At 41.5% G+C, this 22,430-nt stretch overlaps 1 protein-coding gene across 1 annotated transcript in view; it reads right to left on the bottom strand.

Annotated features, from left to right (window-relative positions):
- drosha (drosha ribonuclease III) overlaps window positions 1-22,430 on the bottom strand; it is a 116,482-nt gene that overhangs the window by 68,649 nt on the left and 25,403 nt on the right. Inside the window, exons 16-20 of the mRNA XM_044026078.1 lie at window positions 18,947-19,054; window positions 10,360-10,467; window positions 2,951-3,089; window positions 2,807-2,867; window positions 2,468-2,527 (exon numbers count right to left, since the gene is read on the bottom strand). Of these exons, the coding sequence (XP_043882013.1) occupies window positions 2,468-2,527; window positions 2,807-2,867; window positions 2,951-3,089; window positions 10,360-10,467; window positions 18,947-19,054 (476 nt within the window). The remainder of the gene's footprint in view (window positions 1-2,467; window positions 2,528-2,806; window positions 2,868-2,950; window positions 3,090-10,359; window positions 10,468-18,946; window positions 19,055-22,430) is intronic.

The following is a 22,430-nucleotide window of genomic DNA, read 5'->3' as shown; positions in this document are numbered from 1 at the left end:
GCAGACGCCTAATGAGGGCATCACAGACACTCGTGTGACTCCACTTACCTCGGAAAATTAAGAGTCAGAGGTATGAATGTCGTTATGTCGCAAGTTAAGTTCGCGCCAATGTCAGCAGAGCTTCAGGAGTTGGATTAAGGTAGCTAGGTTTGCTAATTAGCGAGCTAAGCTGATAGTACTGAGTGCATGACTTATTGGGACACACAAAAAAAGAGAAGACAGAAGTGTTAAAAACAGTCAAAAGTCTGGCTCTCAGCAGCCGTCTTAAGTTTGAACACAACTTCAGGAAAACTTCCTACTAGTAACTTGGAAATGAAGAGTTTTTGATGTATCTTGGACTCTAGGGAATACATAAAACATGTTTTGGTAAACTGTTCCTGGATTCAGGTAAGATACCTCATTTCGCTGGGCTAGCATCACTTGCCGTCTCGCTGCCATTTCTCACCTGTGAGCCACAGATGTTGCCCCTCACCCTCAGCAGCTGCCAGTAGGCGGTTTCCCCGTGCTTTTCAGTGACGACGCTTGGCTAAATGTGCTAGTTTGCCTGTCGAGGAGGAGGAGATGGGACACTGCCAGACACGGCTCCTCACTTGCGGATGGTGCTGAGAACACCGAGGCTGTAGCTGTAAATACTTCGGTTTGATAACAGAGTTAGGTTGGTCCGTGTTAGAGTTTCTCACACTAGGTTCACACCAGGTTCGATTTAACCACGCTTAAACCAGGCAGAACGACCTTTTCAACCATCAAGCTAACTCCTGTGGCCTGTTCTAAACACACCTTTTGTGGGGGGTAAATGGACCAAGGTGGGTTGTCAAAATGTTTCCAGTCGCAGCGTAATTTCTGTCTCCTGCCAATCCTAAAAAATTAAAAGGGAGGTTCCTACACCCCCTCTTTCCAGGCTGCAACATATACTCAGAAGGATGTACTGTACTTGGGGACAGCGCAATCTGTCACCTCGCAAGGTAATGTACGCGATTAACAATAGCTACGTGTAATTAGCAAGTGTGCTTAGGTTAGATCCAGACAGCAGCGCTCCACTCCCTCCCTCCCTCTCACCTGGGAGTCAATAACACAGTCAGCATTCCAGACAGCAGTGCTCTGGACAGCTAATTGCTAGTTGTCATGGAGAATTTTAAAGGAGACATATTATACCCTATTTCCCCAAGTTAAAATAGTTCCCTGGTGTCCTAATGAACATGTCTGTGACATGCTTTGGTCAAAATACCATAAGGATGAAGCACCATAGCAGTTCAATAACCCTGCCAAAACCGCCCCTTTCAGAACGCTCGGTTTTGTGCGTGGTCCCTTTATATGCAAATGAGACACAGGCAAACACACACCCACTTCTTCCAGGGGATTTCTGATTTGATCTTTTTACAGCGCTCACTCGCTCAGCTCCTGTTCCCTCCGCTCCATTCCTCACCCCCTCCCTCCAGTAGTTCTCTGACAATATCAACATGGCAGCGTGCGCGGAAAACAGCGAGAGTGCCGTCAGAGGAAGAGACGTCCGACACAAGGATTGAGCCGAACAGTGCCGAACTGTAAATCAGTTAAAAACACTTAGGGAAAGCACCACTGATCACCAGCGGCGAGCTGCATAAACTGCCGCTGTATGTGACTGTATCAGACTGAGTCTGTGCTCTGATCATGGAGGACGTACTGAACAAATATTTTTAATTAGTACGTGTCAGAATGGTCAGTTATGAGCTCTATGTGACCTTTTCTTAAAAATGTGTGTGTTTGTACGTCGGTGAAATAGGTTGCTGACTAAATACGACGACCACTGGCCGCAGTCTGATGTGAAGTGGTACGAACACACGTTTGCTGACTTTATCCGGCACATTAGCTTCATATATAAAATCCTCAGCACACTTGTCCCTCCGCGTTGACATAATACCGCTCTTCCTCCCTCGCCTGCACTCTCGCATTTTATAGGGACAATGTGAAGCTAAGGTGGAGCTCTCGCAGTAAACTTACTGGTGGGGTGGTAACATTCGCGGTGAAATGCGCATGCTTCCGTCACAAGCGCAGGGAATTCAACATTGCGTGTTTTATCGCCTATACTTACACTAAGGGGGACCACGAAAACATGACTGAGTATTCTTTTTCCACACTTTGGTGACTGGGAGGGCCTCCAGAGTCCCAAATATTAAGTATTATATATAAGTATTGAAATGGTTAAAAAGTTGATTTTGCATAATATGTCCCCTTTAAGGACTTTCAAATGGATGGGGAGGGGAAAGTGGAAAAAAAATTACATCCCCAGATCCAATTACCAGTAAATCACTGTCTTGAATTAGTCCAAAACATGGAGAAGAGCGTGGTTGTGACAGAAGTGGATAGATGAAGACAATGAGAGGGGGAAAAGGAGTGCGAGGGCGAGAAGGGGGAATGGAGGGTTGGAGTGTTGTCGTCAGCTTCAATTAGCAGCTGCGTCTATCAAAGGTTGTGGCAGGCGCTTTCTCACCTGGTGAGGAACTCGACAACAGCATCGCCTAGGAACTCCAGTCTCTCGTTGTGATTGATCCTGAGGACGATGAGGAGGAGAAAGGTGAGGGCAGTTGAAGGAGCAGCAAAGACAAACAGACATTGACGCCTCGTCTCAACAGTGCTCTGAGGAAAAAACAGCAGCTCACATTTTGATAATAAGCCGTCCCTGCCCTTAAAATTAGCTCATTCCATTTCCCCTGCGAGATATCTCTTCCTTTCACAGTTAAAGTTAATTTTCTTGTCAGCAGGCCTGCCGGGTATATTAATCACAAGAATCGTTCCATTGGATTGCTCTTGTTGTCGGCGGGCAGCCTACCTGGAGGGGGAGGGGTCATCCTGACCCAGACGCGACATGATGTTAATCAACGTGTTGATTCCTATGAAGAAGGAAGGAGAAATTTAGGGTACGCTATAAACACAGATTATTATTATTATTAAGTTTAGACGGGGAAAGACGCACCTTTCTTCCTCATGTACATGTGGTGGACCTTCCTGTCGCCGTACTTGGGCTGGCGGATGCCGCAGTTGGAGAGGGAGTTGCGAGCGTGATCAGGGTTCATGCCGAAGTTGAGGTGGTGACTGGGATGAGTCATGGCGAGCTGGAGAAGGAGGAAATTAAGGTGAGTCAACGGGGGGGAGGCAACTCATCGATTTTCAAGTTGAGGGCCATTTTCAGGGAACCAGGGGAACCTTTCTAGGGAGTCGGGAACTGAACCTGTGTTTAAATCTGAGAAAATAACAGTTGAAATATCCTTGAATACTTGCATTTGTCTGCAGTATTTCCCCAACACCTAGCAGATAAATGATTGTAGATCATGCAAAGTTGGCTCTATGGTTCTCCGCCTGCATCTGGACAACTGAGAGAGGTCCTAATGTGGACAGGACAATGATTGATTGTTTAGAAGAAGTTCTCCATCACACAAGCTTGTGCTCTTCTGGGAGTCGGAACACCTCGTTGGCTACTGTGATTCATCTTGTTACATGTTTGACAGGGAATCGGGCACAAGCTTTAGTTTTGTGCACTCACACTAGCTTTTTTTTGCTTAGAAAGACTAGGTGCAGGGGGCACTGTTCTCACATGTATTTTGGTTGTCGTTTGAGCAGGTTTTAGGGATTGGGCATTTGTTGCAGTGAGTGAAAGACATGCAGGGTTCACAGCCTGTTGAGCTAACAGAGTCTGAATGACTTGATTTGCATGATGAAGAAAAACTTTTATGGAATTAATTATGAATAATGACAGTCACATGTAGTCTATGTAATTTTTAATGACAGGAGTTATTTATTTTAAAGGCAGGTAAAAGGAAAGAGACAGTGCTGAAAAGTTCCGTAATAAAACTAAAAGCATTTTAGTGTTGACGTGTCCTTAATTAGTGGTAACAGAGAGTGCATGGAGCAACAGGAGACTGCATTTAGACATCAAGAATGTGGTCAAATCCCTGTGAAAACCCACCGCCGTGCCTCATGCATCCCCACTTCCTCTTCTGGCTAATGACTAATTACAAAGAGAACAGCGGTCAGAGCAAATAAGCCTGAAAGATCCTGGACCAGCAATTGCTTGAAGGGAAACAAAGAAGGAGCGAGAGAGGGAGTGTTTTTTATCCCCGTTGTCTCTTTGTTGTGGTGAAATGTTGTTTGTAGGGAAAATTAATTACTAAAACCTGCCCAAAGTGGGAATTTGAAGGTAAAGGGACCCTGAAGCTAAACATGAGTCAACATTCAGCTCGTGTTAGAAATCTGCTGGGTCTGCAGTCAAAACTCACCGAGGGAGGAGGGAAAAACGGAGAGATATGACTCAGTGGGATGTCGAGCCTTTATCAATCTTATATTACGAGAACGTTAATCTCAGGCCGTACAAAAAAAATAAAATAAAAAAGAGAAGTCTGTCTACCCCCGGGCTTGCTTTTCAAAATGCTTGTCTCCTTTCAGCCAACTTCAAATCAATTTCAAGCTCCAATGAGACATATATGTAAAACGCTAACGGAGAGGTTTCAATATTTAGAGTTGCTCAAGAGGCCTTCAGCTTTGTAGCCTTGGAACGCAGGGACGACAAATTCAACAGCAGTTTTATTTTATTTTTTTGCCCCTGTGCTTTCTTTACTTTGAGCGATGAACAGAGCGATTCATTTGACGCGAAACTCGCAGAAGCCCCCGTGATTCTCAGCACCGTGTTGACAGTTGGATGAAAATACAAAATAAAAATAAAACAACCACAACCACGTCTCCAGCTTCTAAATCGTGCGATGTCAGACACAAGTCGATGTCTGACGAAGTGCCCAAGTTTAGTGAAGCTGGGGAAAAAAACAGGAGACTGAGTATCACGCACCGTCACTCCTTCACAGTTAAAGACAACAAACATCCAACCGCGACGGCGGCTTTTCAGAGACGAGATCTGCGGAGAGGATCGACGTCTGCAGCTGCGTCTGTTGAGGTAACGACTGTGTGAAATATGGCCTGGGATTTGGATACAGTGATCACGCAGACGCCGCTCGATTTCCTTCTGGCTAAACGGGAACAAATGTCATCGCTAGGGGTGCTATTGAATATCAATTCATCATGCAATATGATAACCAATACGCCGGGGCAAATATCGATGTAATACGCCATCTCATGTCTCCTCACGGTGGTGCTGCTCAAATGAATGAGAGGAAACTTGGGGGGGACGATGTGGGGGTTATTTGTGTGTTCCGGGGGGAGGGATGGGTAGCGGTGTTTGGGTGGGTGTTTAATGTTGTGTTTAATGTGTTTATTCTCTGTGTTGATTACAAAAAAAAAAAGAGATGCTCCATCCACATTCAATACATGGGCTTCATACACTTTGAATAAACAGAGAAATTGTGCACTTTTAACTTTTCACGTTCTGGTTTCTTCAGTTCTCTCATAATAAATTGATTAACACAGAATTGTTGTATCAGGATATTATTGGTGTCGTGGACCATGCATCGTGTATCTTGTTGTATCGTGAGGTACTGCATCATTTAACCAAATCTCAAGCATATTCCTGTATTTGGCTGATGTTAAACATCCAAGAAAAAGTTAAAAGTTAAGTTAAAATAAAAAAATAAAATAAAATCTAGTCTGAACTCCCTCAAAAGGTTTACAGCATGAGTATTTTTTTTGCCTTTATACAGGTGTAAAACCAACTACCAAAAAGGAATACAAAAACAAAGAAGTGGGAGTTACATACAATGCAATCTGTCCATGTCTCTTGTATATTGTCCATTTTATCCATCATTCTTCAAACTAAGCTTCCTGTTGTCTTAAGTAGGGAATCCTCTTTCCCCCTTCTTATTGCTTTTTGTTTGCTTCAGATAAGCTACAGAGATACAGAACTGGACAGGACATAGGGATTTTTTTATCAAATCGAAGCAGCTCAAGTCAGAAACTGACATGGTACCGAGTAAAGCGGTTAACCAAGCAAGCAGGGTTTAAAGAAAACAAGCAAACCAAACAAAAAAAGGGGGCCTTTTCCATAAATCAAGAAATGGACAAGTTCAAAATTTTTCCTGCTGCAGTTGAGGGAAAAAAAAAAAATCAATTCTTATTGATGTCCTAGCTTTGGTTGATGACTTACAACCTCATTGTCAATGAAAAGGCAGAGGTGGAGGAACATGACTGTGCTGTGTATTTACTGTACGCTTCAAAGAGAAGATAGTTACAAAAAGACTGACATTACAGGAAAGAACATGTTTTCCCAATGATGGACAGTCCAGATTTAAGACGCTGTGGTTTGAAACTACCCGGATATGGAGGTGAAAGCCAACTGCAGGTGAAGCAGGAACCTCTGTTTGAACAAAAACCCTCCTCTGCAATAATTGAAAAGTAGGGGGGAAAAAAAAGGCTATGGGGAAATGCGAGAATGAGTCCAAAAAGGCGATTCAATTCTAAATTGGATTTTATTTATTTTGTTCTACACTTCAATTTGGAGAACAACGAGACATTTCCCTGCATGAATTTCAGTAACAGGGAAAATTGTGGTGATCTGAAAAGAGTATTGTCCTCACCTACTCGGGTTTTTTTTCCCCACTAAAATGGGAAATAGGCTGATATAGTGGACGCCACGAGGAGGCGACATGAATACAAGCGCTTGCCACTTTTTAAACCAAAAAATTCAGATACTTGTACCTTAAAAATCCATTAGAGTTCAAAATATACAGCCTTGAAGTGCAGCAGACCAGCCTGGTCCAGCAGAGGGCTCTAGAACTCGGATTTCCAACTTGGCGCAACCTCACGAAGTTTACAAGTGGGAATATTTTGGGTTCAACACGGAATCCGTGGACATCTGTTAGCTCTACTACTACTAAACAATGCTGAGAATCAAGAGAAGGGATTTCTGTTTTGAGACCAACAACAAGGTTAATGGACATGGATGTAGCAATTTAATGAAAACTACATTTTATTCTTATGCCGTGTTTCCATCATGGTACAGTGGTGTTTTAGACTGAGAACAGCACCTTTAGTTGGTAGATGGGCGTGGGCTGAGACCGTTGGCCACGTAGCACAACTTCGCCAAAAAACGACAAAGTCAAATCATGGCATATGAGCCATTTCAGTCTAGTAAACTTGCTTTTATACATAGTTCATAGTTTACTTATTGCTACTGCTGTACTTAATATTACCATTTTATAGACGCTTTTTAACAGCTTCCCTGATTCTTGTGCGGCGTTATTGCCTCCATGCTGTGGCCTGAAAAAGTTCTAAATCCGCCAGTAAATTATCCACACAGCGACAGATAAACGAATTCAGAGCACATGGAGCTTGTTTCAAAGTACAATCCATTATAATGCAATCAAAGAGTGGTGCCACGTCCCGTGTTTGAAGTAAATAGACTGCCACTGGAAAACATTCAACTCATTAAATGTGATCATCCCATCAGAGTTGGGAGGCAAATGGAAAGTGATGGCGGATCTGAAATGAGTCCTGACTTCGGTGGAGGCTGTTTGAACAGGCACCATTTCGCTGCTGCTGCCTCCATTCTGTCCAAACCTATCTGAGCAGAGAGAGGTTGTGTGTGTGTGTGTGTGTGTGTGTACTGTGGGACATTAGCTGCTGATGTCTGTGTGTGTGCAGTAGATGAGGATGGTGCCATAAGTCCAGAGATGATGGCTCCCACTCCCGACTTTGGCCATTTCAGTGCCAGTGGTGTTGAACTGCTGACAGCTTTGTCCACACACACTCATACACACACATGCAGAGCAGTGCAAGGCTTTGAAAAGTATTAGAACTGTTCAGAGTTTGTGGAGTGTGTTTGTAAGAAGTATTGACACATAGTCAGTAAAGCCTTATGTGTATGCGCCCCCTGCTGGGGCCCCCAGTGTCTCGATTGTCCAGATTTGAGTCACTTAAAAAGAAAAAATCAAAAAAAATCTAAATCAGCATATCATAAATATATCATGTACATATAAATATATGTACATGGCTTTATCCCATCATTAGAAAGCCTATTTTGAGTGTAAATTTAAGTTGTAGATCACTCATTCTCCCCAAACCAAAGTCCATAGAGAAAGTTGACAATTTTACAATCTCCAGACACGGGAATTGTTGATCCACTGCCACCTCCATCACTAGGTCCAAATAAGTTAATATGGGATTTCTGCAATTGAAATCCTTCACACTGATTTACCGAAGTGGTACAAACTAACCAAACAAGGCAGCAGGGGACAAGCAGCCCCTGGGTGCAGGTAAGCTTAAAAACGCTGATTTTCTCTATGGAGTTTGGTACGGGCAAGTGAGTGGTTTGCAAACGTCTCTAATAAGAAAATGCTGACTAATGGTGAGATAACGCAGCAAACATGTTCTAAAAGTATTTTAGAAGCAGACCTCCGCCAATGTAGACTTTATAGAAAATCAGTTTTTCCTTGTTACACCAAAACCATGAGCACCTCAGTGTACAGTTTAGTGAGGTATAAAGACAACAGGCGACGCACACCCACCCACCCACACACACACACCCACCCATCCACCCACCCACCCACCCATACACACATACACACACACACACACACACTTGACACATCACACACACACACACACACACTATGGAGGCTTGTGTGTGGGCTATCATGATCAAACTGACTCTGTAATATTTTGTTTGTTTGTGTGTCACTTTTTTGTAAGATGAAGGGAATCAGAGAAGAGGAGGGGAGCAGTGAGAAATCTATTAACTTGTCCTCAAAAGAATGAGACGTCAAACTCAAAGTGTGCGTCTCCTCAGTGACAGGGGCCGTGGCTCGCCGGCCACTGACGTCGCGTGGATCAGCGTTTCCTTTTCAGCGCTCATAATGACAGGTCATCATTATACAGACGACCGAAAAGGCCAATCATTGATCAATACGTGCAGAGCGCCACATGCGGACACACACAAAGGGCCTTGAGCCAATCTTAATGCATCCTTTCCCTTTTTAACCATGTATGGGCTACAGCACATTGATTTCTAATATTTCACATTATGACAGCTCTTCAATATTGCTGGAGGCAGCCGCGGGGCTTTACTCTGAGAGCACACACGACTCTGGGCTGCAGACCTGACAGGGGAGAGCTGGCGTGACGGTGGAGGCTGTTGTTGTCCTGACTACTGTCACTGCAGCTCACAGCAGAGTCGGGCTGCTCACTGCGGAGATGTGACTCAGGCCGCTGTGTGGGTTACCTGAGCTGACTTCTGAGGCCCCGCTCCTGCCTGAACTATCCCTGCAGAGGTGGAATTGGAAACAATAATGAGGCAAATGCTGCCTCCCTGGATCTGAAGCCCCAGCACAAAATGCTACCTAACCAGCTGTGGAGTGGAACACAGCTGAAGGAAAAACACAGGGCTGTGCCTGCACATAACCATCCAGTGGGTTATCAACTGTGCCAGGTATTAAAAGGGAAAGTTCAGGTTTGTTTAAGTGTGGTTGTATGAGGTATGGACAATCTGAACTGATTTTAGCCACCGAACTAAAGATATATCAAATGTACAATACCGTAAGAATATGTTTGTTGATTTATCTTGTTGTAAAACAGCCTTTTCCAAATGGAAACTTTAATTTGTTTCTCTGCTCGCTTCCAACACCAAACCCCATAGAGAAAATCAGCGATTTCAAATCACAGCACACAGGAGTTGTTGATCCACTGCTGCCTCTTATCAGTGTGTTTAAATTTGTTATTTTGTGACTTCAGGGTTTGAAATCCTGTTGTTCAGATTTACCTCTTTGTGACACAAACTGACCACACGAGGCAGTAGTGGACCAGCAGCTCAAGTGACAACGAGAGCTAAAAAAATAAATAAATGCTGATTTTCTCTATAGACTTTGGTGCACTTGGAAAAAGGTTGTCTAACGGTCAGATAAAGCAGTGAACATTTTCCTAAATAAGTGTGAACATATTCCTGAAATTCACTCAAGAGCCTCTCTGGAACGAGTCCATGTGAGAAGACAGGTAAGGGAGTTGAAAATTCGACGAGTAATCCAGGGCACCACCAACTGTGTGAATGTTCTGGATGTTCTCCTGCAATTGCCAACTACAGCAAGGATCAGGTTGCATCTATTTTTCATCTATTTTTTTAACTAGCCAGGCTTAACCCGCCCACCCAAGAAACATCTTTTTTTGCTGTCCAAATATGACCTGAGCTCAACGCCTGTACGCTGTAGTAACAGAGACTAGATTAACTTCCCTAAAATACAGTTATTACCATGGTTACTCCTTGTTGTTAGTATGGGGGGAATTTAAACATGAACCAAACCCAAAACCAGATTATAAAATTTAAAATATTAGTCAAAACTTGTGCCGACTCCGTACATGAACAAAAAAAAAACAGTTTGGATGCAATTTTCTAGACTTTTTTCGGACTCTCACCCGGGCTCGGGCTAGTAGATGTTGTTGTGAGCCACGCCTTACCTGAAGGAGGCAGCGTTCCTTGAAGACGTAGCCAATGAGGTCATCCAGGTGCATGAGACACTGGTGGTAGCGGATGTGATGTGTGAGGACTGGCAGCATCATGGCGTGCTGAGGAAGAAAGAGAGAGCGAGAGAATGTTTTTTAAAGGGTCAGAGGGAAGACAAAGAGAAGAAAAAGGACTGACAGAAAAAGAAGAGTGTGATGAGGAGACAGAGAGAGAACGACAGAGGCAGAGGGGGTTGATGGAGGGAACAGGGAGGGAGAAAAATCAATCAGCCGGTCATTATTTATTAAGTGGTGCTCGGCAACAGAGAGAGATGAAATAATCAAAAACCCGATGGTTGCACTGTGAGAGGCAGCGACAGGGAGGAGAGAAATCAACACGTGGACACGACAGTCGAATCAAAGCCCATTCCCGACATGTTGACACTCTTACATTCGGACAAACACTGGCGCCCCCCCCGGTGACCCTCGTATATAACATGAATAGGAAAAGTTTGACAGTTTGGTACACAGAAGATCTACCAATGTGGGACTTTCTCTGGGACAGCCAACGGACAATATTTGATCCCCATCTGACAAAATATAACATAACATATATATATATATATATATATATATATATATATATATACACATATATATACACACACATACATATACACATACATATATATATATATACACACCTACATACATACATACATGTGACGAGGACCGCATGTTCACTCTTGTAAGCTTAAAAGCACAGTATGTAAGTTCTGTCGCTAGCTTGATTAAGGGGAAGTTTTAGCAAATAAAAAAGCTCTGTTACCTAAAAGGAAATACAGATTTGTATGAAACAAACAAAAAACAACACTAGTCTCATCTTTTGTTGATATTTTAAATATAATGTGATTATTCTGACAGAAACTGCAATTGCGATATGATTCTCGAAATCAGAGGGAATGGTAACCTTAACATCATTATCTTCATTTTTATTTGAAAAACAATGCTATTTGTGGAAATCATGTGAGATACATGATGCACAGAACAGATGTTCTCTTCCGTCTTTAGAAAAATGTGTATAGATCAAGACAATAACTAATCAAAAATTATATTTTGACACATTTTGGCTTTCACAAATATCGCGCCTCATCGAGTAGGCTGCATTGCGACTTCGATAAATCTTCTGATTAATTTAACTAATTTTACCATTAATAGCACTTCTGTCGCATTTATTTCCCAATAAATCAGACGTACACATAGCACTGAGTAATTTTTAACCTTAGACATGTTGCTATGCTGTTCGCGTATGCAAAAAATACCATGTAGGGCGTTGTTTTCATCCGGTATTGCCAACAATAGCCAGCCCGAGATACGGTTGCATAAAACGCAGTAAACTCTGGAGTGATGTCACTACCTGTTCCGCTTCCCGAAGTAAATGGAACACAGTCGTCCAATTAACTGTCCCGGTCAGGAACAAGCTATGACCGTCTTAACTATGCGAGTTTGGAACACAACACGGAATGTGGGACCGGAATGGCGTGAGCACAGGGAAAAAAATTAGCCTGAGCATCAGAGAGCCAATCTCCACAATCATCAGAGGAGTCTTATCAGAGAGCGGCTGAGAGACTGTAGCAGAGGCTGGTGTACAACACACATTAACCCCGTGCCACCACATGAGAGAGGATGGAGCCGCGCATGTTTTAATTAGCGCTGCCGGGGAGGGCGAAGCGCGAGGCCCCGGCAGCTACGAGAGCCGCTGCCACGTCACCCCGGGGCCGTCACAGGGGCCACGGTGACACACTCCCCGGGCTTTGTTAAGCAGCCAATTAACAAAGCCGGGCCCTGGTCATGTCCACAGCTCCTGACCTGTTCTGATGACTGGCTGAGTGTGTGTGTGTGTGTGTGTGCGCACAGAAAGGCGGACGGGGGCTTGTTAAAGTTGATACTGCAGTAATTAAAAGGTGGGAAATTTCTAATTTACTGTCACAGAACATGTCAGTGCAGCTTGGACGCCGTCCAAACGGACCCGAGGACTGATTTTTCCCTTTTCCCCGAGCTGAAATATTACAAGCAAGATTTTCATGTACCACTTCTACTCGATATATCACTATTTTACCAAGTGGAATGCAATTAAGTAGTTAGTCCAACTTATTTTCCAAGTTCTGTCAGATTCCTTTTTTATACAAATGTAAAAGAGACTTTTTTTTCCCTTTTTTTACAATTTAAAAAGGTTCCAGTATCTAATATTTAGGAACAGTTTATTGGCGGAAATTGAATATAGTACTTACTGTATAAGTATGTTTGTAAAAGTGTAAAAATGGAATTTCTTTGGGTGGAGTATATTTTTGCCACGGTGCAGAATAGCTGAGAGGTATGGTAGAGCTAGTGGTAAAGAGAACCTCTTACCCCCTCAGTCCGACTTTTTGCGCTCCAAACTTTGAAAACAGTGTTGGGCTCCATTTATGATCCTTCTTAGGTCTTGAAACAGAACTTTCTCAATGAGATATTTTTTCATTCACGTTCTTAAACACAGCATTGTTCCAAGAAAATACCTTCCTACACATGAAATCCCCCAAAATGACATGTTAACATAGCATGTTAATATGTTCACATATATATGTGTATATATATATATATATATATATACGCACACACACGCTGCACGTCATGCTGCAAACAAATTTCACTGCCCCCTGTGCCTAAAAATTAAACCAACAAAATTGTCCAAGCTGCAGAGCCACTTAGAGGCACATAGGAAAGGTGACATTTTATTTAAAGATAAGTATAATGTTTTTGTCCGTGTGTTTGTACTCATAAGTATGAGCCAATGCTACTAACTTCTGACAGGTTGTGGTTTGGCTGGTAAAAGGGGAAAAGGAAAATTAAGGGAACGTAAGTTGCAGTGAAGAATACCTGACAATGTAACTAGGTATTCAGTAATTCACTTTGAATACACAAAGCTAAGTTCATTTAAAATCATCAACCCTGGCAAAAAGGTAAGAACATATTAAGCAATTATTAAATGACTTATAAGGTGTTACAATTGCAAACACACATAATGTAAATGGGTCCAACAGTGCAGGGGTCTACATTTTCAATGATAAATAATGGTATAGAAGCAAAAAACAGTCAGCAATAGGTTGGAGTGTAGATGCATTATGCCATCACACATTAAGGTGTATTTACAGAGATTTGTTTTTTCTTTGTAGTGCAGACTAAACTAACAGCTGTCCTTTTTAGGAATTAAATTAAATTAAAATACTCGAGTAAAATAATGCATGTTTTGAGTAGGCTAATAATGTTTTAAGAGGATCATAACAATAGCTGTACATCTAGTTTGCACTGATTATCTGTAGAATAACCCTAGAAGGCTTTGAATCAACTTCCAGTCCTGACAGTGCAGGAGACCTCAGAGTGCAGGTCTGCAACGAAGGGTCCTGACAGTGCAGGTCTGCAGCCAGACCCCTCTCATAATATCAGTCCAACAATGAAAATCGCGACTTTGCTGTCGCTTATCGTTGGTAGAACTTTATAAATACAAGTAAGTAGAAAATCCTCTTCCTCTCGTCACTGGCACAAGATTGCGTGAAAGCCATGCAATATATGTTTTCAGGTGTTGGTATGGACTGAAAACATTTCAGCGTGGATGCAGCTGAAAACACTGTGATTCTAAGGTTTTTAGAAACAAACCCATTCCACCATGCAATGTCTGTTTTCATTGTCTCTGATTCGTCTTTATTTTCCCTTTAAAAACTTTTCTTTACTCCTAGTATTTTAATCTCAGAGTGTTTTAACTGTTTATTTAATGTGTTTTTATGGTGTTTACAGACACTTTTGTCTCTCTCAATGTAATTTTATTAACTCCATGGCCTTTTGTTTACCGTGTAAAGCACTTTGTGCTCCAACTTCCTGTACTAAAAGTCTATTAAAAGCGATTCAGATATGCAGAGGGAATTCAATCTATGTCTTTACTTGCCATCGGTAAAAAATTTAAATGAATTAATTGTAACCATTCTGTCCAGACTCAATGTTGTGATTGTGTGATATATATATCTATATATATAGATATAGATATATATATACACATACACACACATATATATATATATATATATATATATATATATATATATATATATATATATATAACACACACATAATATGTATATAAGTAGGTGGATAAATATAAATAGTAAGTAATGACAAGTTAATAAATGCACCTCAATGTCTTGCAGTGAATAAAGTCATTACTTACTATTTATATTTATCCACCTACTTATATACATGTGTGTATGTATATCTATATATATGTGTGTATATATATATGTGTATATATATATATATACATATATATAGATACACATATATACATATGTGTATATATGTATATATATATATATACACATATATACATATGTGTATATATGTATATATATATATATATATATATATATATATATATATATATATATATATATATATATATATATATATATATATATATATATATATAGAGGTAGGTGGATAAATATAAATAGTAAGTAATGACAAGTTAATAAATGCACCTCAATGTCTTGCAGTGGATAAAGACTCAAACACCCACGCATGTTCTGTCTGAGAAAACAAGCCGTCGCTCTCTTGAAATGTTTGGGGACACGACAAAGGCGGGAGCAGCGGGGGGGAGCGTTTTAAAAATAACATTTAAAACAGGAAATAAAGAAAAGCAACACTGATGAATAAATAAATAAATGACTGAAATAATGCACAGCCTGGTCCTTGACGAATCCCCATGTTAAATAACCTGAGCGTAGGCGAAACAACGTCGGTTGATTACCAAACTAAGAGGCTGCTTTCTCCAAAACAAAAAAAACTACAGGTCAGTTTGTATCGGGGTGTTTTTTTTCCGCCATCATCTCAGTCTGTGTCACATGTTGTGCAGAGTTCGGAGTAAAATTATTCATGAACCAATTAGTCTCAGCAGTGCAGCTTGAAGCAAATATAATTGGGCGGCAATTATGGATCGGTTCCTTCTTTTTTGATAGACCTCGCTGCGAGAAGAGGTCTGGTGTGCGAACGAGAGGCTAGAACTTTTTTCTCTGTCATCGCTCTCGAAGTGTGAGCATCAGCTGTAGGCTACAACAGAGAGAGAGAGAGAGAGAGAGAGAGAGAGAGAGAGAGAGAGAGAGAGAGAGAGAGAGAGAGAGAGAGAGCGCGAAGGAAAGAGAGAGAGAGAAATATTTTCTCAAGAGAACTGGACGAAAATTACTGAAAGACACTGAATTAAAAGAAAGAATTACACGTGTAACAGTGTATGTTCCAGTGAGCACAGCGTGGCGTTAACAGATTCAAGGTTATGCTGCAAGTCTCATTAGGACCTAAACTCGCGTTGCTACATAAATGTACTTCCACTTCCATGGAGATCTAATGTGAGATGAATTTTTTTATACCACTATACCAAGTGCAGAAGTGCTGCTGCTCATGTTGCATATAAATAAAGTGTCAGGTCCGGAGACGTTACTTAATGAAGGGCAGCGGAGCTGAGGCTCTGTGGGAGTCCACTTTCCTTTACACACACATTTCTGACACTTGTGAACGGTGAAGTGATGCAACGCGTGGAAAAATCAGTGGAGGAGTGAGAGCTTTCCCCTAGTCTGTCTGTCTGTGCGGAACAGCACATTTGAAGGGGAAACTGCAGGATACTTTCTAGCTCTGGGTAGGATCATACCAATTTGGCCTTAAGTAGGGTTGGGGTATAACGTTGATATTATATCGTCATGTCGTGAGAATTTCATGTCGCATTTTGACTCAGTATATCACTATCTTATCAAGTGGAATGCAATTCAGTAGTTAAGTAGTCTAACTTGTTTTCCAAGTTCTGCCAGATTTATTTTTTCCAATTGTAATATCGACAAAAGGTCCAGTGTCCATTTAGGAAGGTTTATATGCGGAAGTTGAATATAGCACTCTTAAGTATGCTTGAAAAGTGGTATAAACGTTTTAAAAAGGATTTTTTTTGGTTTGATCAGCTTTATAACATGTTTTTCTCGAGCTAGCACCCGATTGGCCAGAAGCCAAGTGGTAAAAAAAAATGCTTGCACAAATTGGGAGCACTGGACACAAGTCACCTTATTTTAAAAAAGAATTGAAAGACATTTATTTTCACCATTTCAGTTTGTGGATATTTTTGTATGTTTGTTACTCTGGGTGGGATCGTATCAATTTGGCCGCAAGTAGGGTTAGGGCAAAACTTCGATATTCCACTATTTTATCAAGTGGATTGCAATTCAGTAGTAAGTAGTTTAACTTGTTTACCAAGTTCTGTCAGATTTCTTGTTTCCCTAATTGTAATATCAACCTTTTTTTAATGATTTTAAGAAGTCCAGTGTCCAATTTTTAGGAAGGTATATTGGCAGAAGTTGAATATAGTACTCTTAAGTATGTTTGATAAGGTGTATAAACATTTTAAAATGGAATTTATTTAGTATGATCCGGCTTACAGTATAAGTAAGTTTCTACTTTGTTTTAAAAAACAGAATTAACAGACATTTCTTTTCACCATTCCTTTTTGTGGAAGCACATTTTTGTATGTTTGTAGCTCTGGGTGGGATCATACCAATTTGGCGGTAAGTCGGGTTGGGCGAAATGTCAACATTATATCGTTGTGTCACGATATGTGACAATGTGTTGTCTCAGATTTTAGATATGGTTGCAAAAACACAAGTAGAGTTTGACCACATTTATAGTAATTTTTCATTGTTTCTAACACACGTAAATGTCCTTCACTTAACAATATACCAGGTATTATGATATCAGTGGAGCTGAAACAATTACTAAATGAATCGTCAACTATTTTGATAATCAATTAATCCGTATGAGGTTTTTTTTCTTAAATTTTTCTTATTAAAACGAGATTTCTGATTGTTTTCGGTTTCTTAAATGTGAGTATTTTCTTCGTTTCTTTACTCCAAATCATCATTTCCACTGATCGCCATTCTTTAACATTTTATGGACCAAACGATGACTCGATTAATTGTGAAAATAATCATTAGTTGCAGCCCTAGTAATCAGTTCTCATTGCAAGTTGATTGTCAGTGGTAGAGCATGTGAAATCATCTTGTGGGCCACATGTGGGGCCGAGGGCCCTGTGATGGACAACCACCAACTGTAATTGTTCACTGCCATTGCATCCGTCTTCATTTACAGTGCAGGAGAAGAACAGTCAGTCAGTTAAAGCAGAAAATCAGTGGATAAATTGTGACGAATGTCCCCCCCCCCACTGTCAGCACTTTACCTGGCGACAACGTCACTGCACTGCACTGCACTGCACTGCACTGCACTGCACTGCACTGCACTGCACTGCACTGGCTCTTAGTCACTTTTAGGACTGATTATAATGATAATTTATTTATAACTCTTCTTCATTGTCAGTCTCCTGTTTGAGTTGCTGAAACCAAAGTTTCTCTGTAGTTACACTCAAGTGTATTGACATAAATGTCAACACAAAAACTTAACTGTGAGGATTTTCCATGTCCATTGTTTCACATAAGTAAAAATATACATTTTTACGCAGAGTTTAAAAAGGGTTTTAATTCAGTGTTTTAGGCTTTTCTGACAAACATTCGCCTTAACTGTTTTTATCACCCTCGTTACATGTTCATGAAAGCATTTACTTTAAATTGCGGGTGAGCGATAAAAACATTTTATCGATTCTTTTGCATTTGTGGTTCAGGAGGATTTAGTTTTAATGGAAGATAAGTGGCTGAGACATTTGTTTGAAACCAGTAGAAAAGTTTCATTTTGCTCATATAGGGATTGTATTTTGTTGAACTTAAACCCAAAAAGGGGAAGCTGCTTTTCAACACAGGAAGCACACAGAGAGCAGTACAGAGTACAGTATAATTGTTTCATGATAAATGTTGACTAGAAAGTGAAAACCAGTCAGTCAAACTCCCACACCAGAGTCCCTGCTGGTCAAGCTGTGGTCAGTTTGTGTCACTGAACTAAATCCAACCAAAGGATTTTAAACACCGATGTCACAAAATGACACATTTGAACTGACTGATGGAGACAGTGGATCAACAGTAGTAGAGAGAGCACGGTTCAAAAAGTGAAAAATGCAGCTAAAGCAGTTAACGTAGTAACTGCTAGAGCAGTAGGGGTGGAGTGGCTCAGTGGTTAAGACCAGTACCCTGTGTGCGAAAGACATCATGGTCGCAAGTTTGACTCCACTCCTCGCTGATTGTACTCATACCCATTGTAAGTCACTTTGGATAAAAGCGTCTGCTAAATGACATGTAATGTAATGTAACATCTTACTAGGATAGAATAGACTTAAGCTGACACTGATTTTACTTCGGAGAGCCTTTTATTAAGTGGTTAAAATCTTCTTTTTTTCTTTATATATAGTAACTTGTATAACTGAAACGACAAATGTGCTGATGACCGTGTGAATATTCCTATTTTTAAAACATGTGCACCATTTAGTTTCAGTGACATGAGAGAAAACATGTGTACAAACATGTTAGATGTGTGCCGTACATATAGTATTGTATGTGCCAGCGTGTGTGTGTGTGTGCATACACAGAGTGATGGGTGTTACCTGACAGACGTCGGAGCGGATGCCAGTCTTCCAGAAGCCCTGGCTGCTCAGCTCCACTGTCACCTCACGGCGCATGGTGTTCTTCTGCCGGATCTTCTGAAGAGCTTCCTGCCAAAAACAACCCAGCCAGTCAATTATTGATCTGCTGCATGGAGCACAGGCCCACAGGGACAGCTCGCATCCTCAAACTCTCCCCCATCACCACCGCTCGCTGCCACTACCCCGCCTTCACCTCTCCCTACTTTCAGATCGAGCTGGCACATGCAATAAACTGAAACCTGCACAGCGTGACAAGCATACAGCACAGCAGTGGACAGGAGCAGCACGAGAAGTGACAGCTCTGTTGGTGCCGGCTAATTGAGGCGCTGCCCATGGGTCAGCGTGGCTGTGGGCAGTGGTGTGGCAGTCGTGGGGGGTGGGAGGATGGGGTGTAAAGAAGGAAGGAAAAAAGGCTGATGCCGAAGCTTCAGGGCCACGGTCGCCATGTTTGGCCGAGGCACCTGCCTAGAGGTGTTTCCATCAGTCACACACACACACACACACACACAGCATCATGTCAGCCCTACAGCTAATAAATGGAAATTCAGTCGTTGCTACTCGAGACAAGAGGGTCCTTCAAAAAAAACAGAAAGATGTTTCATTCAACTGCTAGCGTTGGAATTATGGAACGCAGAAAAAAAACATAAAATTTGACTCGCCGAGGAAAAATAAGAACAACAAAGGCATGAATAAATAATGCATTACCACTTTGAACTGTGCATCAAAGTGAACATGCGTGTGTTTGTGTGTGTGTGTGTGTGTGTATGGCCACGTGCACTGCAGCCAAACACACAGACAAGACACTGTGAGAATGATATGTAAAATACTTGATTATGCATTAGGGCGTTCCACGAGGTCAGGGAACAGACACAAGCACAAATAAGTCGATAATTAACCGCCAGGACACGGAGGGGGAAACTTTTTCTGGTCGCGCCACATTTGACTTCTATCATCACAACACCCTTCTGTTGAGGAGGAGGGTTTTTTTTTTGTTTTTGGAATCAGGAGAAGGTCAGAGAGAGAAAAGGCGCTGTCTGAGACTCGATGCCTGTGGACAGTGAGAGGACATCTGTTGAGTTTGGGTTCATTTACTTTTCAAAAACAGAGTGACTCAAGTAAGATTTAAGTTACTTTGTACTTTTTCCCATTTTATGCCACATCTATTTTTGGTTAATTCCTTAATAAACACAGCAAAACTTTAGTAGGTTACATTGAATCATTTCTGAATCATCATTTCTGAATCTATTTTTGGATATAATTTGTACTGTAATGAAATCAATTTTTAAGTTAAATTAAAACATAGTGGATTGCTTGCCTGCTGTTTTAGTAAGAAAATTGAGATATTGCAAATTCTTAACTTAGGTGAAGTTGAGAACTTAGATTTAGAGACGACTGCAGAGAAGTACGGCCGACTGGCTAGTTCTTGCCAAAGTACACAACCTCGGTTTCCCTGACGCTGTGAGGAAAAACGCAGAGGAGTGAAATGGCCAGCAGGAGGAGCAGAGAGGTGATAGTGATTCTTAACGGTGGCGAGTGGCGATGAGAGGAACAGGTGTTCAGTCAGAGACAGAACGTTTACACCACGACACTCCAGCCTTTCCTGTGGCATTACATCAAAGTAGTGATGCGACCGATATTGCAGTGAGGAGACGGCGACATTCTGCTGCTGCTGCTGCTGCTGGAGTCTGACGGACCCAGCATGTGAGCGTGCATGTGTTTGAGTTCACTAATTGCTGCGGTGAAGTTTGACAGTGGGATTGTCAGGGCCCCGTTAGCCGGACAGCTTTGCCGAGCTACCTGGAAAACAAGCTAATTGAGCTGCGAGTTCTTGCTCATTATTGGTTCAGTCGATCAAACAGAAGGGAAAGGAAGAGAGTGGGATATGCTGGAGAGAGAGCGAGACAGTGAGAGAGAGAGAGAGAGAGAAAGAGAGAGCTGCATCTACTGTAGATAGGGCGCTATGGTTTGTGGAGTTGCGGATTTGAGCGAGTCTGGGACCAGTGCAACTACCCTTCACAACAATCTCTAAAACGCAGGCCACACGAGACGAGAATTTGCCAGATTTCTGTCCCGACCCGGACATTTGACAATCGTGGGTGCCTTCAGATTTTAAGTTGATTACGTCTTCTCAAGCTGTTATGTGCTTCAAAACATCGCACACACAACAGCTATTAACCACTGACGCCGACAGTCCCCCTCCATGTCTGTTTAAGTCACGTTGAATCACGCGGGTTTCTGTGAGATCTCAAATCTCTGGAATCTCCTCCTCGAAATTGTGTGGTCCTGCGTCTCGACTGGATTATTATTATCTAAGCAGACAACCATGCCGTGTAAAAGTTCCGAAATTAACTCTTCACTAAGTTCCAACCAGAGTCAGGAAGCTTTTAAGAAGAATCAAGGAAGAACAGCTACAATCACGTCAACAGATTCAAGACGAGACCGACTGCCTGTGCACTTTCCTCTTGAGAAGCTAAAGAAGCTACTAGCAAAATCTTGCAAACAAGGAAGAAGGTGTAGCCTAAAACATGAGCGTAGCCTCTGACAAACTCACCAGTATCTAAAGAACATTGTGTCGGAGAAGTGAATGTTTGTAATTTCACACTTAAAGAGCAAGATTAACGGTGCAATGTGGTGTTTTATTACTTTATTACTATCAGGTTGTTGGTATCTTATTCAATCCCTTTTTTGCTGGTAAAATAAGTATAAAATATCCCAGAAAAAAAGGAGGAGATTTAAAAAATAAAACCGATTTTACAGGTTTCGGCTGCTGTGGGCCACACACACACACACACCCCACCTGCAATACCCCCGCGATTCCCTGTGGCTACACAGTCATTACCTTCACTAAAACTTAAACCTCTTCCGTCCTCACTCCCTGGTGCTGATGTGACCTTCACACTCAACTCATGAGAACATTAACCACCATCTTAAGTCTGAGCGGGAACTTCATCATCTGAAATTACGCTGAAATGAGCTCGTGACAAATGATGACAAAAATGGTGTCTTACCTCAATGTAAAAACACACAGGAAAAAAACAGCTGTCACTATTTAAAATCCCTAACAGATGAAGGAAATGAAGTAGAAGAACAGACTCAGGCACTATTAGGCTGCAGTACCACTGACAGAGACAGAGGCAGAGCAGGACGGCGGCGTGGTTTGACAGAAGAGCGCTTACGTTAATATTCTGTACAAACACCGGCGATCAGCGTGGACTTTAGCGGTTGGAATAAAATAATAATAAATTAAAATAAATGATATGCAAAAAAAACGATACTCTGTCTCAAAAGTGATATAATATCACCACGTAAAATATCGTGATATTTCACTGTATCGTTTTTGTCTCAGAGCTCAGAATTCCACTGAATTGTACACAATTTAAAAACCTCATTTTGAAAAACTTTGCCACCTTTTTTAATAACTGAAATTGGTCAAAGTGGTCAGCAA

Source organism: Solea senegalensis, linkage group LG1 (genome assembly GCF_019176455.1).
Source record: "Solea senegalensis isolate Sse05_10M linkage group LG1, IFAPA_SoseM_1, whole genome shotgun sequence".
Taxonomy (NCBI): domain Eukaryota; kingdom Metazoa; phylum Chordata; class Actinopteri; order Pleuronectiformes; family Soleidae; genus Solea; species Solea senegalensis.
Note: the sequence above shows the minus strand (reverse complement) of the source record. Positions and strands in the feature narration are given on the sequence as shown.